At 43.2% G+C, this 17,593-nt stretch overlaps 1 protein-coding gene across 4 annotated transcripts in view; it reads left to right on the top strand.

The window, feature by feature from the left end:
* The window catches only part of LOC410957, a 68,992-nt gene that overhangs the window by 21,872 nt on the left and 29,527 nt on the right, over positions 1-17,593 (top strand). The window contains exon 3 of one of the 4 annotated variants that reach the window (XM_394433.7): positions 7,640-7,701. The exons of the other annotated variants lie outside the window; for them this stretch is intronic. Within the exon in view, the coding sequence (XP_394433.4) occupies positions 7,668-7,701 (34 nt within the window). The 5' untranslated portion in view covers positions 7,640-7,667. The remainder of the gene's footprint in view (positions 1-7,639; positions 7,702-17,593) is intronic. 4 annotated transcript variants of the gene reach the window in all.

Raw genomic sequence — 17,593 nt, forward strand, 5'->3', positions numbered from 1 at the left:
CATTTCCAAGATTCGACGTCCCTCTCTCGAAGAATATTACGTGTAATTTTAAGACACGAAGACACTTCTATTAATTACAAACGAATTTACACTACTTCCTTCCATTCTGAATTTGCACAACGTTTATTTATACATCCACGCGTAATCTGGAACGAGATTATATTTCAACCACTGTCCAAACCCATTACACTCTCCAGAAGGAAACGATCTCGAGTCTGGTTTTCTTCTTTTTCCCCTCTCCTAGTAACGCGTGTATAAACGGATCTCTCTCGCGGGCGAAGGAAAGAGAGGGGGAGGAAATTGGCTGGATCAAGAGACGGCCGATGGTCGTTAACGTTGGTCGGTGATGGTGGTGGTTTGGCGTTCCACGCGTTTACCTGAAACGAGGAGGAGCGAAGAATGATTTCCGGTCCGAAGGCGCGGTTAACGAACCGCGATATCCGGTGTCCAGACATGCCCGGTATCCGTTTACCGACCGTCGAGGGTGGCCCGCGTTTCCGAGGCATCGCTCCTCGCCAACCAGGAGAACGATGTGATTCTCTTCTGAACGACTTCTCCAACTTGATTTCGAAAAACATCCATTTTTCTCCTCGCTGGAGAAGTGATTGAATACTTTCTATCCTTTTTCTCTTCATACTCGATTATGTATCCAAAATTTCTCTTGTTAATAATAAGTTTGATAGATCGTTTGAACGTGTAATTTAAGAAAAAAAAAGTTCCGCGCCAACAACACATCGAATTAACAAGATCGATTCACGATAATGATATTACTCGTAATCGATTGGTACAAATCGATATCGAATTAACGAGAATCGAGATCGTTTATACATATATATAAGAGAGGATGGTTGAATTTGTGCGATTATTAAACTTCTTTGAAGTCTATTAATATAACAGGTCGATGATGTAAGGATGGAAACGGGGCGGTAATATCGATCCATGGATCCCGATGCCGGCCCCCGATCACGTCCCATTCTCGTCGAGCGTTAGATGGAGGGTAGTAGATAGATATTGGGTAGTCAGCGATCATCGTTCGATAAAACGTGACTCTACGCATGAAATGATTATGTTATCTACATCGCTGTGTATCGCATGCATTACCTTAATGACGCAATAAATTCTCCCATTGAGTTATACGCGCTTGCTAGCCACGGTATAAGTATCGAGGCATAATGAACGAAGACGACGTTCCGCGATATAAATTATAACGTCAGCCTATTAATTATCATTATCGATGCGGAAGTCCCGTGCACGAGATTCCGTGAAAAATTTTCCATTCCTCCCTCCTCTTCTCTCTCTCCAACAACTGAGATCGATTTGAAATGGGATATTGGATTGGATTAATAAAAAGGATTTGCTCGAATTTGGTCTGTAATTATCTCTTCGATCGAGAGAGAGAGATAAAACGATTTTGAGATTTGGAAATTTTCTTGTACGAATAACGAAGGAACGAATTATAAATTATCGAAGTATTGGAATTATTATTAAAATCGAAGGAGAAGGGAATATTTCGGAGAGATGCTTCTTGTTCCACGAAGGAAAAGAATAATCATCGTCATTCCGAATGGGAAGAATTTAAAGAGTCTCTCCTCGAGAATTCAACGGCTTGTTATACAAATGATAGTATTCAACGCGCTTTCAGAATCATTTTTTATTCGAGACGTTGACGTTGTTCAGATTCCATCGAGCTATTGTGACCAACGCGTTTCCCGTTCAATTTAAAATTTAAATGGACGTTGAAGTAATCTTCCACTTTTCACTTTTGTCCTCTCCTTGTCCCTCGATTGTCGGTTGTTTCCAACTTTGACGACACCATTAGAGAGTGAAAAAGATATATTCTTGGGGAGTGTAATAAATCTCGCGTAACTAGATACAGGAAGGAAAAAAGCAATTCAATTGTCCGCCATGAAATGGGTTCACCGGTGTATAAATATAAAAGAAAGACGCGGGGAGCGAGAATTTATTACGCAATGGTAAAACTGTTCCTCTAACGGTATACGCAACGTAGAACGTAGAAGAAATGGAGAAGGGTTACAGTCGAAATATCCCGTACTTCGTTCTCGATCGGATCGAAATCTAAATGTCAACGGAAGAGAATCAAAAAGAATCGAAAAAGAAAACGATCTCTTTGATCTTTTTGATTTTTGAACGCTTCCTTTATGATGAATCTCGAGGAAAGATGAGTTATTCTTTCTCGATTAATTAAAATCCATCGGTTACGAAAAAAGAAAAAGGTAAAAGGTATATATTTCGAATTAAAACGAGGAATGGAATTTTTCTTAAAGCTTGGAAAACTTTGTACAATTTTTCCACGGGAAGGAGAAAGAGAAAGAAATCGTTTTGCATAAAATCGATTGCGCTCCTTTGTTCGTCCACAGGAGGATTATTTATCGCGATTATTTTTTTCTCTTTTTTTTTCTCTCTTCATCCCGCTGAAAAAGTGATTACAAATATCTCCGAGGAACGTTTAATTAAAATGATTTATCCGCGTTAAAATTTATTTCTACCGCATCGGATGGACATCAGGCGTTAAGATGCATGACCGACGCATTCGCGATGCTGCGGTGAAGATTGCAAGAAGAAGAGATGGACACGCAACGCGGCACCGTGTACCACTCCACACCACTCCTCTTAGGCAATTGCGGAGGACGATTTAACGTGAAACAATCAGAAACGACGCGGCCGACCGCATTATGACCGCCATTATTCCGAGACCAAGCACCGTACATCCGGATCCGTCTTTATCCCACCGATCGATTCCACGTTTTGCGTCTCGTTTTATGCTCGGCCAACCGTACGCCCTCTCGCGAATGAACTGGCGCGATCGAAAATTTCGATCGAAAATTTTCCCCTTTTTTATCCCATCGCGCGACCAGTTCCAGTTTTTGATCCTCCTTCTCTTCCTCCTCCTCCTCGAGAAAAGAGAGAAAGGGGGGCAATCTCCATCATCCTTTACACTCTTTAGTTCTTGCAGAGCGATTCTCGGTTTTACAGGAATGTCGAGTGGAATGTTTTTCTTTGAATAAATAAAAAATTGTGCATTCGTCGAAGTACAATAGGGATTTCTTCCTCGTTTTCTTCTTTTTCATTCTTACGACGATGATGATAATAATAATCTGGCGATCGATAGAAATATGTATATTTTCTTCTACGATCGTTTATTCTATTTTCTCGATTCGATTGCCACGATTGACATAGAACTAGAAAATGATTCTCGTAAACGTGATCTGACGACCAGTCAACAAAAAGTCGATGTTGAGATGGGTCTGCGTCTACCTATTCCTGTAGATATATATATATTTGCAGAGAAACGAGTATCGTGATGGACACAGGTTTTGGGTTTTCCAGAGAAAGAGAAAATGATCCTGTATTTCCCATTCGTACGTGAAACCAATATCATCGATACTAATACGATTATGCTTAAGCAGATTAAGCGAGATGGAAACAAGAAAAACGATGTTCATTTGGGGATAGGATGATCGCGTATACTTAGATTCCAATACGGAAGCTCTTTAACCGCGGATAACAGGTTTACTTGCGTTTCGTGTTACGCGCATCAAGCCACGAAATTATCGATCATTATTTGATCGTGTAATATCATTATCGCTATTAATCGCACATCTCGAACCGTGAATGTCAAATCGTAGCACGATTAACATAGCTATATCGGATCAAAAGATCGGAAAAATCATTGAGAAAAGATTCTCTTAATACCGCCCGTTTAAGTCGCGATCAATTATTATTGTAATCTCGAAGCACGCATAATTGATCCTTCGTTTAAACGACCACCCGATCGAATCCTTTTCTTTTTTTTAAATATAATCCTTTCTCCATTTTCTCCAACTTTTAAATGTTTCTTTTATATTCGACATTTCTAACACGCCATTACCCATCCTCTGAGATTCGGAAAAATTCCAAAGCCTATTTTTTTATCCAACAGCTTAACCGATATCCTCGCCCATCATCATCATCATCATCATCATCATCATCATCATCATCATCATCATCATCATCGTTATCTCGAACCAAGGTAACGAGTTATCGATTTTTCTGTTAAGGGCACGGAAAATGGAATCGGGCAACGATTTTGTCGCAAAAAACCGCGTGTGGTACGACTTGCAAGTTGGAAGTTCGCATCGTACGTATCGTAAACAGTTGTTTTCTCATTGAGGCCGGACTCTCGATGCCTGGCCTGGACAACAATCAACCGCAGGGACCCTGTTACGCCACGGATCCAGTTTTTCGTGGAACTTACCTCCATCACGGTTTAACGATCGGGCACCGCCGCGTGTCGTGTATTTATATATATATACCGCGGGTTGGAAAAACTGCTGCTACCTCGGCGTGGATGCATTTTCCTTTCCGCTTGTTCGAGGCGAGCCCAGCGGGGTGATCGGTCAGGTAGATCTGACAGCGCGGGCAAAAAAGGGCTGGCTGTAAAAGGTTTCGAACGAGTCTTATTGCCTTTATTTTAATTTCGTTGGGAATAATTGGTGGGGCGTCCCATACGTCTGTAAAAATTCATCCTCTCTGTTGAAATCGTTCTCTCGAAAAATCGAACATCTCCTCTCCTTTCGTGCTCTCTTGCTCTTGTTCCCCTCTCTTCCCCTTCAACGGAGTTTAGGCTTCAAATCGAATGGAAGTCGATTCAATCCGTGGATTCCGATTAAATTGATCGCCGCAAAAATCGACATCCATGTGTATATATCGTGGATCGGAGAAATCCTCTTCTTGCCCCCTTCCTCCCGCCAAACATTCCTCCAACCGTTTCTTCCTCCATTTCCTGCCATTCATCATTTCCCAAGTATAAACCACGAACCAGAGACAAGTTTTGTCCAATCCACCACGTGGAACACGTGTCAACGGTGATTCTGATAGACTGAAGAAGAGGAAGGAAGAAGGGATTCCTGGTAATTTTTCCACCACCTATATCATTTTCGTCCACCAATAATAGTTAATCCTTGTACGAAATTACTCGTACACGCAAGTTTCTCTTCCACGCAAAGGGGAGAGGAGAGGAGAAAAAGAGGCGAGCAGAGATGGGTGAGTGGCAGCGATCGATCATGATGCATTGCGGTGGTCAGGCACGGCCGATTGTGCGTCCCGCGGGGGACGAGGGACGAGGAGGAGGCGGGGACAGGGGAGGAGGGGCGGCGTCCTTGCCCGCAGCTCCGAACTGGTTATGTCAAACAGCCTGGCCGGCCGGCCGGACGATGCGTTCGCCTAACCTGCCCTCCTCCCCTGTGCACGGGGACAAAAGGAGTGATGCCTTGCCTCGCCCCCTCTAAATCCCAGTTTTTCGTGCCCTGCCACTTCCGCCTTCCCGAGGATCGAGTCGTCCATCAACCCGTCGCATTACGTCCCCCCTCCTTTTGATTCGTGGATTCGTCTCCTTCCAACAGGCCCTTGTTCGAAAGCAATTCGTTCGAGCTTGTTCGAGGAAGCTTTTGGAAATTTGAAATTGAACGATTATGGGATGGAAAGGGACGGAAAGAGTCGATGAATGACGAGACCACGCTTATCGCTCGACCGTGTTCGATAATTTATTGCTGCACTACTTGATTGTCGCGTTTCGAAATACTTCGCGAGGGGATACGTTTATTATTATTATCCCTTATCTTCGTGCTATGCTTCTCCAGATTTTCGAAATACCTCGCGATACGTTTATTATTCTCATCTCTGAGAGATATCTTTCCTTATCTTCGTGCTACGCTTCTCCAGATTTTATCTACGAAAACCATCGATGCAATTTTATTCTCCAAATTCGAATTTGATATATATTTGATTACACAATTTCTTTTTCAACAAGTCATATTCGAAAAGTTTCAGAAAAAGAGGATAGAAAGAGGGTGAGATTTTCGAGAGCATGAAGATTATTAAAAAACAATCGGGAACCGGTCGGTTTATTAAGTTCGAGGCAGCCAATATGGTTAATTAGATGCAATAAACTTTGAACCCCGCTTATTTGCATAAGCCACCACCACATATCTCGGCATTAATCTGTTATTTATGCGCGACAAATAGGATAAGACCGAGTCGCCTCGCCACTCTCCCCCCATTGGCTCGCTGCGCCCGTTCCCTGCCGCTGTTCCACATAATTAGCGATACTAATTAATGACTGTATCCCGAGATAATTATGCTGAACAAAACGCACGACTGTCGGGGGCCGCGATCCAACGTGCGCGTGGGTCGAATGCCGGCATCGAGGAGGAGCCAACGCTTCGTTTCCAACGAAGATGTGCACATGTGAATTTCTCCGGGGCGCGAGACAATTTTTTTCTCCTTCATCGAAACGATTAACGTCGTAAAGATGATGAAAGAGAACAAGAAGATGAAGAAGATGAAACGTAGAAACGTTCAAAGTGTGTTATATTTAAAGCGTGTACGTGTATTGCTTAATAACGATAATAAAAAGTCGTGGTTTCGTCGTATCGAGATTTATGTTATTTTATAAAGATAAGTTGAAGTTAAAATATCGATATCTTTCACATTGTTTCGTATACGTCTTTTTCCTTCAATTTTTCTATAATTGCTTACATATAAAACGTGACGATCTTTCTCGTTATTCAAATCTTTCTCGCAATTTATTTTATTTATTGGTCGAGAAGGAAATCAATGTTTCGCGTAAGGGAAAATCGAAATCGTCGATCCTCGACGGCAAATGGGAAAGCTTAACGAGCTTTAACGGGAATATGGTAATAGAAGTATCATTATCCGCAGAGCAAAAATGTAAATCACTTTCGCGCGTTTATTACCGTGTTCCCCTCCTCTTCATCTTCCCGCGAAAGGTGATTTCTATCTCCAACGATCGAGTCACCTCCTCTCTCAAATATTTCTCTTCCAATGGAAAAAAAAGGAACTCTGTGGAAAAATTCTATCCAACTTCTATTCCACGGGATTATTATACGATCGAGTCACCTCCTCTCTCAAATATTTCTCTTCCAATGGAAAAAAAAAGAAGAACTCTGTGGAAAAAATTCTATCCAACTATTCCACGGGATTATTATTATAAAAGAGATCCTCTTCCATCCTCCGACAACGATGGAAATCGTACAACGTACGCTCATCGTATCGAAACCCGATTGAAGACCGAAGACCGGAATTTCGATCGAAGTTCCATCGGAATTTCAGATGACATGCCCGATGAAAATTTATCTCGCTGGAGAGTAGCGCTCGTCGGGTATATCGGACAGACAAATAGTCCAAACGACGAATCCCTCTCCCTCCCTCTCCGATTTATTCACCCTCATCCATATCATCCCATTACCCATCCCATTTACAAACGCGCGTTCCAGAGACATATTCTATTTGTATCCATTTGAGTTTCTTCTTAAAGAGAAGGAAGAAAGAGCCTGTAGTGAAAGTAAGACAACTTATTAATTCACGGAAGTCTTGGCTTGAGTTTGAAGAGAAATGGGTGAAAGAGGATCGAGCTATCGTTACTCGAAAGCTCGTAATTATTAACGTGGCTATTAAACCACCGAGTTGGAGATTCAATTATTGAATGAATTTCGATAGTGTAATCGCCTCGCTTGGATGGGAAATACCTCGCTTATCGCGGGATAGCGTGCTCGGTGGGCGGGGAACGGGGCGATCAATCCTCAGGGATCGTAATCCGGTGGAAATTTCTTGTTCGCAGGTAGACGCTCTGCTAAAAACTGAGCAGGATGTTCGCCAGGCTGTGCAGACAGGTCCCGAACGGTGAGTTTCGTATTAAAAAACAATTAAATCGTTACTTCTAAGTACTTTAAAATTATTGCCACGAAGAAAATGGATTCGAATCTCTCTCTCTCTTAAAACGTTGTAATTAATACGAGGAAGAGTCGGGTTGCTCGGTGGCCGACGCCGTGAACTTACATCCAGAGACAATGGCCGTACGATATATCACTGCCGCCTGCGCATCCCTCTTATAGATTAGGTATATATATATATATATATATATATATATATGTATGCGTGTATCAGTCCTTTAAGGCGCGCCAGGGGAGACGACGATCGCGTAGTGATTTACGGTCGGCTGGAACTCGGCCGATTGTTGACTTTCCCGACTTATAATAAATAGAAACGTGTCCTGGCTGGATCCCTTTACTGGAGAAGAAGGACTGGTTCGCGATGATGATGATGATACTTCTCTCCCTTTGAAAAGACCCTTCTTCTCCCCTCTTTTAGCCGCTGCTTCTTTGACGTGGAGCACCACTTTTTTTTCCCTCTTCCTCTTCTTCGTCCATTGGAAACGACGAGAGAATTTCACTTGCTCGAACCAACCAAGGAATTCAGAAATCCACAAGAGTCGGCGGAGGCCGCACTTCCACACTCGCTGTGCTTACAAGCAGCATCGAGCTGTACTTCCGGGTGCTACACCTTTAGGATAGTAGCCTAACAGCTTGTTGAAGAACACGCCTTAACCTCGCCGCCCGTGCCTGGCAAACACTGTTCGGTTATTAAATAAAGAGGAGGAATCTGCATATCCCCGTAGATCGTACGCCCTTCCTCCATGTTCCAGAGAGTTTCAGAGAGGAATCATTTTCGTTTCTCGATTTATCTCGAGCGGATTTAATGGACAGACACCTAAATGAGAATTGAAATCCCAATTTCTTCGATCGTCCATCGATCTTCTCTTCAATAATGATCGTAGCCCTCGATAGATCCAGCTTTTGAAACGGTCGCAGGCGATTACGCGAGAGCAGGTGATAAGGAAACGGGCCTCGACTGGCCGCGATAACCTGGACACGGTAGCCGGACATGGAATGGATGGAAGCGAAACATTAACGCCGAGGCCCGTAATGGAGTTATTACGCCGATAGGCGAGGGAGGAGGAGGGCTGACATTCCTGCCTAACGCCTCGATAGTCGGAAAGATAATAAACCTTGGCCCCTTGGTGTGTATATCGAGTGAAACGGCTGCGTTAATGGATCCGGCAGCTAGGAGTCGCCTCGACTATTAGTACGGGCGCGAGTTTTCATTTCGACATCGTCGTCCCCCTCCATCGTATTATCCACAGAAATACAGGCGTTGATCTCTCGTAAGCCTAGATTCCCTTCAGAGAATTAAATTCTTGATTGGGAGAATATTCGTCTTTCGAGAGTGAAAGCTCGTAATCAATAACTATTTCTATAATATTAATTGTCGATCAATCTTAATAACAATAATAACAATAGTAGCGAAATGAAAGGAAGATTAACCCTTTCTGCGGAAAATTTCAATTATCCGACAAATTCTATATCTACGAACACGATTTGCAAGATGAATCATCCGATATCGAGGTACCGGTTAACGATATGAAAAAAAAAGGAGGAAGAGGAGGAAAAAAAAGTCTAAGAATTGTTTGACGAACGTTGGCCAAGAAGCGGATGAGTTACGTCCGAGGGGAGAAGCAATCGGCAAGAATCTTGTCGACGTAAGAAAAGATTCACTGGCTGTTAAGAATGGTCGTGCTCGGTTGGCAGTTCTTCTATTAAGGCAGGTCGTGGAGCCGCTGTAAATCAAGGGGCCTCCGCGTAAATGTCCCCCGAGTTATTGCGCCATCCCTCCATCCGCTATATGTAATAAGATGTTTTATTTCATAACTAGACACACCTATCGAAGATCGCGATAGAAGGAAATAAAAAAAAGATAGAGAGAGAGGAAGAAGAATCGTTCACAGTAATCCTAACTATTGTTCTTCGCTTCGATCTCGCTAATTTACACGTGTAAAATAGAATCTATCTGGTCTTCCAAGTCTAAGTTCCAACGATCCTCGATTTGAAGATGTTTCTTGCGAGTAATTTCTTCTCTGGAAAAACTTTGGAATCGATGAAAATTTAATAATTCAAGTTACGCAATTTCAAATCGTTCGAAACGTATAATAATAACGAAGTTATATTGGATCAAAAAATGAATTAAAGTTATTATTCAAAGCGTTTTAATCGTCATCACTTTTCAACGAATTTTCCAACGAGCGTGCAAAGAGGGTGGGGGAGGAGATGGAACAAATTCGATCCGATATCTGCGTAATCGGCAAATTACAATGGCCGGCGTTTTCGTCGATGAATTGCCGCGATATGAGGAAGCGATTATATGATTTTCTGGCGGCGGGTTCGCGTGCCGGGGTCGTGGTCCAAGCAACGGGAGGCGTGGGAACGGGAACGTCCCCGACGGTTTTAAAGCCACGAATTAACTCCTTTTTCCTTTTCTCCGCCGTGAAGAAAGAATTTCGACGCACAAATTGGCGATGATGCTCCGTGCCTTCCAAGAGCTCCGCTCCTCTCGGTTACGGAGCTCCGAGTAACGAGACCTTTTCGGTCACCCGTTAGCTGCCTCCCTCCTCCCCTTTCAACTCGTCTTCACATTCGACGAATCGACGAACTTTTTTTCTTCTTTCTTTCTTTTCCGTTGTTACGAAAATTATAAAAATAATGGATTCTTTTTTAGTAGAGAAATGAATGTTATTCTACAATCTCGTTTTTTTATCGAGGTAACAAAATTTAAATTAAAATTTCTTCTTGCTAGATTTATTAAGTTGCGATATCGCTCACATTCGCAACTCATCGAGCGGAACCTGTACTATTATCTCTCCTTCGAGGAATTATTACACGAAGTTCGAAAGCTTGATTTATTGCGCAAATATTCACTCCGATAAGAATTCCCTATATATTTATCTCGAACCTGTCGATCCTGAAATTCAAACGCGAAAAGTATAGATGAGATGATAATTCCTTTCCCTCCCCGAAACATATTCAGAAGGATAAAGGAAAATTCTCTCTTCTTTGGAGAGAAAATAATTTCCTCGCGTGTTGTATCATGCGCGTTCAATAACTCGTTTCAATCTCGGTGATCCATTGGAGAAAGAGAGAGAGAAAAAGGCACGGGGGACAAATTGAGTGGAACGTGGCTGGTGGCGAACCCATTGAAAGGGAGACGATGTTTTTAATTGATGAGCTTCGTTAAGAGGGGGGCGACATTGTACCCCCCCTTCGTATCGCGGGGGATGGTGCACGAGAGACATCTGACGCTTAATCCCTGCGTGGTAGCTCGATTAATGTACCAATTAATGGCTTCATCGCGTGGGACGGGAATTATGACGTCGTTCCCTCCGCTCTCTGCCACGCGCAGAGAAGAAACGTTAAACCTGGATTACGAGCCGCGCGCGTTTATGGAACAATCGACGAGCTACGGAAGGAAAGAAAAACCTTAATTTTTTTAATTTTTAAGGAATATCGAGTGGAGCGAGATTGTTCGCGGAGACAGATTAGATAATTAAATGAATGAATTGAATTCAATTTGATTTGATAAGACAATTGCCTTATCAAGTAATTTTTGTAATAATTATTAATTGAAGAAATGAAAAATCAATGGATATAATCTGGTTTCTCCTGGCGAGAGTTTCTTCTCCAAGACAGAGAGAAAGAGAGATAAAGAAGAAAACGAGTATTTGAATGATTACAGAGAGATTATTTTTCGATTCCACGAAGATGCATGGGAAGCTGACCCCGAAGAATAGGGAGGGCGACCGAGAAACTCTGTCGATCTTTAAAAAAGAAAAACTGTCGGCGCCGCTTAATTATCATGCTAATTAGTCGCAACAAAGCCCACTGGCGTGAACGACAAAAAAAAAAAAAAGAAAAACACGGGTTTACCCTTGAGCGATTCCAGTGTACCATGATCGATTCGCGAAACCTCACAGCGTGATACTCGTTAATTATTTTATTGTCGGTGCCTCGGGTTAGGATGTAATAAACGGTCCTTGACGACGGTACGCGCGCGGAGACTCGATTCCCGTTCCCCTATAATGCTTCTCTCGATGCTTCTCTCGAAAAGGACGCATCTATCCCTTAGATTATCGATCGATATCGGTGTACAAATATCGAGACAGCTTCTCTGGGAAAAATTTTCCCCGCATTCTACGAAACGAAAGATTTTTCTTTCGCCAACTTCTTTAATATATATAAAAATTCGTGTTTCCTTGAGATATCGGTGTACAAATATCGAGGCAGCTTCTCTGGGAAAAATTTTCCCCGCGAAATTCCACGAAACGAAAGATTTTTCTTTCGCCAACTTCTTTAATATATATATATAAATTCGTGTTTCCTTGAGATATTATATTATAAACAGGGAGGAAGGAGCGGGATTGGACGAGAGGAGAGAGGAAAGGTTGGAAAGGAACGAGTATCCTGGTTGGGTCCTCGTAAAGAAGGGAAGTCACGATGTGTCCTTGCGCACGCATGATCATTAAGGCCATTAAGCGTTATCTCGGCGAGGGAGACACTTAAATACAGGCTTTAACGCCGCGTGGCGCGAGATGCAAGCGGAAACTGTTAAGCCTCCTTGGCGCTTAAACGCGTGTCCCCGACGAGAACCGTAACATCGTCGTACGATGAAGAAAAAGCGTGTGGAGAGAAGAAAGCAACCGTTCGAAAAGCTCAGATTCTTATTAACCATTCATCGTCCATCTTCGAAAATATTTCTCTCGACGATTGGAAAAAAAGATCGATCACCTGGCTTCCTACTTTTTGCGAATTTCTCTTAATTAACCCACGATCGAATCTACATCGATTTTCGTGAGATTCGATTAATATTCGCGAAAAATTGTTCCATCAAGTTTGGTTCGATCCCATCGCTACAACTGTAGCGACATCTCTAATCCGTGGATTCGATTCGAAATCGAAATCGAATTGGGACGAGCTACGTAGGTGTTGGCTCGTTAACAAAACCTCTCGAGCAGCGGTTCATTAATGAACTTTAATACCGTTTAACCGGTGTACCGTTCGTTTCGATCTTCCTCTTGAACGCGTATAAACGGCGACGCGATTTCAACCGCTTCACTCTTCGGATAAGAGGAGGTGTTTTACGATCGATGCCACGGAGGGAAGAACGGCGTCCTCCCCTCCCCCAACACTGTGATTATTCCAGCGTGGAAAGTGGCGTTGATTGGGGGGCCCCGGGAGAATGTTCTCGGCTAATGAAATTTAATTGCCCACGATTAAGCGGCGTATCTTAACCTTCCTCGCCTATAACCCGATCCGAAAAAGTTCTCGGTGGGAAACTTACGTTTAATTGCTTTTGGATACGGATAGGGGGAGGGGGATAGCTCTCGTCGATGTTATCGTTAATGAAATTCGAAATGTCTTCTCCCCCTCTCTTACAGGGGCCACGCGGTTTACTCTTTAATCCGGTTTTAATCGGTCTCGGTTCGGATGAACGATCAATCGGAGGATTTTATTTCCGTATTGGGCCGTTATTACGCCTCAAAATTTCGATGGAACGCGATAACCAGGGGAATTAACGTGCATTTATCGAATCGTTTCCTTATTTTCGTTTAATTCAATTTAAAAAAGGGGGGAGGACGTGGTCGTAAACCGACCCCTTCTCACCGAATTATTGCAATTACTTTTCGCTCACTCCGTTCAAAAATTACCTTTTTCGTGCGACGAGGAATCAATCGTGGAAAACGATCGATATTATTATCCAAGATGGTGGAGAAAAGAGGAAAGAGATGATCCTCTCGAACGAAGGATACTCTTGGCGACGAACAAAGTCTTGAGGGAACAAAGTCACGACGGAGGGAAAGGAAATTCGTGGGTTGGAGGGGAGAGGGGCGCCGCGGGTCGCCTTGCACGCGGGTGAGACAAAACATTGTCCGCTCAGCGGGGCGCGATGTTTCCAGGGGCGGTGAGAGGGGGTGAGGGGCCTCTAGCCGCGCTTTCGAATTGATTTGTTGTAAGTGATACGCCACCCCCGGTGAACGAATGGTACAATAATTGGGTACATAAACAATGACCGATGAAACAATTTCTCATGCAGGGCAGCGAGGGAGGCTGCGTCCTCTGCATGCGTTACACGGATCTACAATGCACCTTATATATATATCGTTATATAATCGACCGGTTCAATGAGATTCGAGTCTCAACGCCTGCTTATATTTTATCACGAAACATTATCATGAAATCTGGATCGTGGTTACTCGATTATATAGAATTCATATCCAACGAATACCTTCGCAAGAATGGAATGGAATTAACGTTATCAACGTTTCAGTTGGTTTGACGTGGTCGCGATTATTAATTTTGAGACCCGTTCGTGTGATCGATGATCGATAACGATCGAAAGAGATAGAGAAAGGAACGTATCGTTGGATTAATCCCGAGTTAGCGAGCCTCGTCAAATTACAATCATTAAGGATGAAACGGCCGTTGGATGTAACGTGTCCCATGTAACGAGGTGGTCCATCCGGTGATCCGGGTGATTAGCGTTTCGTGCGCATGCAAACGGGGACACAACAGGTTGGAACGAACGCAACGACGTTCCCTGAATCGGATTGTATCGGCGGATCCCGATGTTTCTCTATACGATCCCCCTTTTGCCACCCACCAAGACGATACACAGGATCGTTAAACTCGTAATTTCATATACATATACATATACATATACACACCCGTTCTTATCCGAGCTTACCGATTCGTAACCGGGTGGACCCTTTCGAGAAGAATATCAGAGAGAGAGAGAGAAATATATGTATAACGCGACGCGGATGTGTAAAGCGGATGATAAATAAATCGGTCGGCCCTCGTTTGTATAACAACGCTCGATTTGTATCGTAATAACTACACCCGTGGTATTCGTGTGTTGGCGATCAAAGGAACCGTGTTACTTGTTTCCTGACGGAGAAATATCGTGCGCGCACGTGAAGTATGGATTACACTTCCCCACCCCCTCTCTCTCTCTTTCTCTTCCAGCGCAGCGAAGGAACGAGAAAGCGCATATCTCGCGCACTCCTCCTCGAGAGAGGAGAGGTTGCCGGATAAAGGAGGTAGCAAGAGCCGATTGATAAATTGACATCGCGTCGAAAATTTCCGAATGTGGAGCAGAGAGATTGAGAGAGAGAGAAAGAGAGAGAGAGTTATCCTGTCCCGAGTTATCTGCGATCGATTAATTTACGCTGAGCGGCCGCAACAGGCATTCCCCCGCGCTGAAATTTACGAGGGGGCCGCGATCCAAGGTCGGCTCTAAGGATTTATTCGCGAATTCCGTGTCGAGAGAGGGGAGGAGGAGGAGAGAACAAACGCGGATGGAGGGATACGATTGCGCGCGGAGCAACAACGCCCTCCGTCCGTGATCTATTGCATAATTGGATCCCTCGAGTGGAAGATTGGCGGGGAAAGTTGGCCCGGTTGTGCGATCACGTAAAGCCAACAAACTCTTCTCTCCCTCTCTCAACATAAATTTTATAATCGCCGCTCCCAAGCTCTAATACCCGGTTCGCGCGTTCCTCCTCCGATTTTCCAAACTCTCTTCCGTAGAGAGTGCTTATTACGCGTTGACAAATTAGCGTGTGGGGAGAGGAGAAGATAGAAATGGAGGAAAATTTCTTTCTTTCCCTTCCCTCGGTGGAAAGGGTTCGTTTTGGAACGGAGACGGGTTGATGGATTGACTCGAGAACGAGAAACCTGTTGCACGTGGAAAGATAAGGAGGTGAAGTATGGAATAATGGCACGGTAGATTTGTCGTTCGTATTCCTCGCTTAAATGTAATGGAAGACGGTGATGATCGTGGGGCAGCCACGTTATCGGTGATTCCTTGCTCGAGGAAGCTGTGATTAGCAAGACTTTGTCGAGATATCGAGCTATTCCTGTTCTTTTTCTTTTTTTTTTTTATTTTCGAAAAGGAGCAGTTTCTTACCTTGTAAAATAAAAAAGGAAAAGGGATTAACCATCGTGCTTCCACACATTTGATCATAAAATTACGAGTTCCGTTTTTCAAGGGCTCGTAAAACGTGTAGAACGAGCGATATTCTCTAGTATCCTAGCATATCTGAAGTGTGAAGCTGCGATCTTGGAATCGATTTCTTTCCTCTTCTGAGAAATTATATATTTTTCTGCTTTTTTAAAGAAACTTGGAAAACGAATATCGAATCAGAAGAAATGTTTGAAATCTGAAAAGTTCCGTTTCGAATGAGAATGCTGCTTAACGTTGGTTCAAATTCGGATTACAAAACAATCGCTACATCACCATTCTTCCATTGTATTATCCATTTTTCGACAACCAATTTTCGTTTGTACGATTTAATTAACGTTATAATTTCCAACTTCTTTAACTTCCAACAACCATGTGAACAATTTAATCTTTTTCGAGGGAGCGAGAAAGACGACCCACCCCTTCTCGAAATTCGGTTCGCACGAGAAAACTCGCTCGTCGTGGCCAGGTGTGCGCGTAGGGGCAAATTGCCCTGGTATCTCGTGGATCTCGCAATTACTTTCCAACCAGCGGGCCCAATCTGGGCACCGTTCCCCCCCAAAAGATATCCGCCGAGGGATCTTTTCCAAAGATCTTCCCTCCAAGAGTCGAGAAGATTCAGAGGGATGAAGATTCGATGCAGAAAAATTCGTCAAATTGGGGAAAGTTTGAAAGGATGGAGAAAGAGAAGAGAAAATGTTGGACGAGCAAATGAAACAAGAGTTGATGGATCTTGTTCGATTATAAGTTTGATACGAATCTGATCGAAGGGAAAGCAATTTAATTAAAACGATGTAGATAGAGATGATTTGCTTCCTTTCGAAAATCTCAAGGAAAGTCTAATTGACTTGGACTAGTCGTGAAAATGATATCTTTTCTTCGTCCATGCAAAGGTATGCAAGAAAACGTACGCGTAACTTGAGACGTTACAAGATGATGATTCTATATAAAAAAGGAAAATTACACGAAGTAAAATTTCTTCGATTCGAAACTAAATCCTCGAATCAAATTGTAATTGAATTAGCCAATTATATGTAATTTCAAAATCTTGTACAAAATATATTGTACAAGATTTCCTTTCTCGTTGAAACATTCCCCCTTTCTCTCTCTCTCTCTCTCTCTCTCGCGTGTATAAATCGTCGCGTATTTTTAACCTAACCAAAACAAGATATCCTCTCTCCAAGATCTGTCTGAAAAGAAAAAAGAAGAAAAAAGAAAAAAAAGTTCCCCATAAAAGTGGAAGTATGAAAAACTTCAGCATGTGAAAATTAATACCCACGATCGGGCGATTGAAAATACGAAGGAAGAAGAATTTGCCGGGGGACGGGGAAAAATAATTGGAAAATAATCGGAATGGACGGTTTGTCCAAACAGGTTTTTCCACCCTGGCGATTTGAAATTTCTCTTTGAAAGGAGAAGTGGAATGGTTCCGTGGAATGGAATGAAAAATCCTCCGCGGGCCACCGATCGCGAGGAATACTCCCTTCCCTCCCCTCTCTGTTCGTCGACCACAATGAACATGTATCAAATTTATGGTGTACGGTTGTGGTACCGCGCGGTTCCGCCCACTCACACTCACGTGCACGGGCCGTGATTTATGCCGCTCGTAAACCAGCCTCTCTCGAGGCATCAGGCCCCTGGAATGGAAAAATTATTTCGCGTTTCCACCTCTAGCCAGCCGCATCCGCGCAGATTCTTCCGTGACCCAATTCTCCACACCGTGGCTCATCCTCGAGAATCAAACATTTTCGATCTTCGATTCAATTTTCGCGAAAAGAAAGAAAAGCTTCGAGGAAATTTTCTTTCTTATCTGATTGAATTAATATTAAACATATGATGAATTATAGAGATTGTATTCTTTTCGTTTTCGAGCAAACTGCGTATA

This window comes from Apis mellifera, linkage group LG3 (genome assembly GCF_003254395.2).
Source record: "Apis mellifera strain DH4 linkage group LG3, Amel_HAv3.1, whole genome shotgun sequence".
Taxonomy (NCBI): domain Eukaryota; kingdom Metazoa; phylum Arthropoda; class Insecta; order Hymenoptera; family Apidae; genus Apis; species Apis mellifera.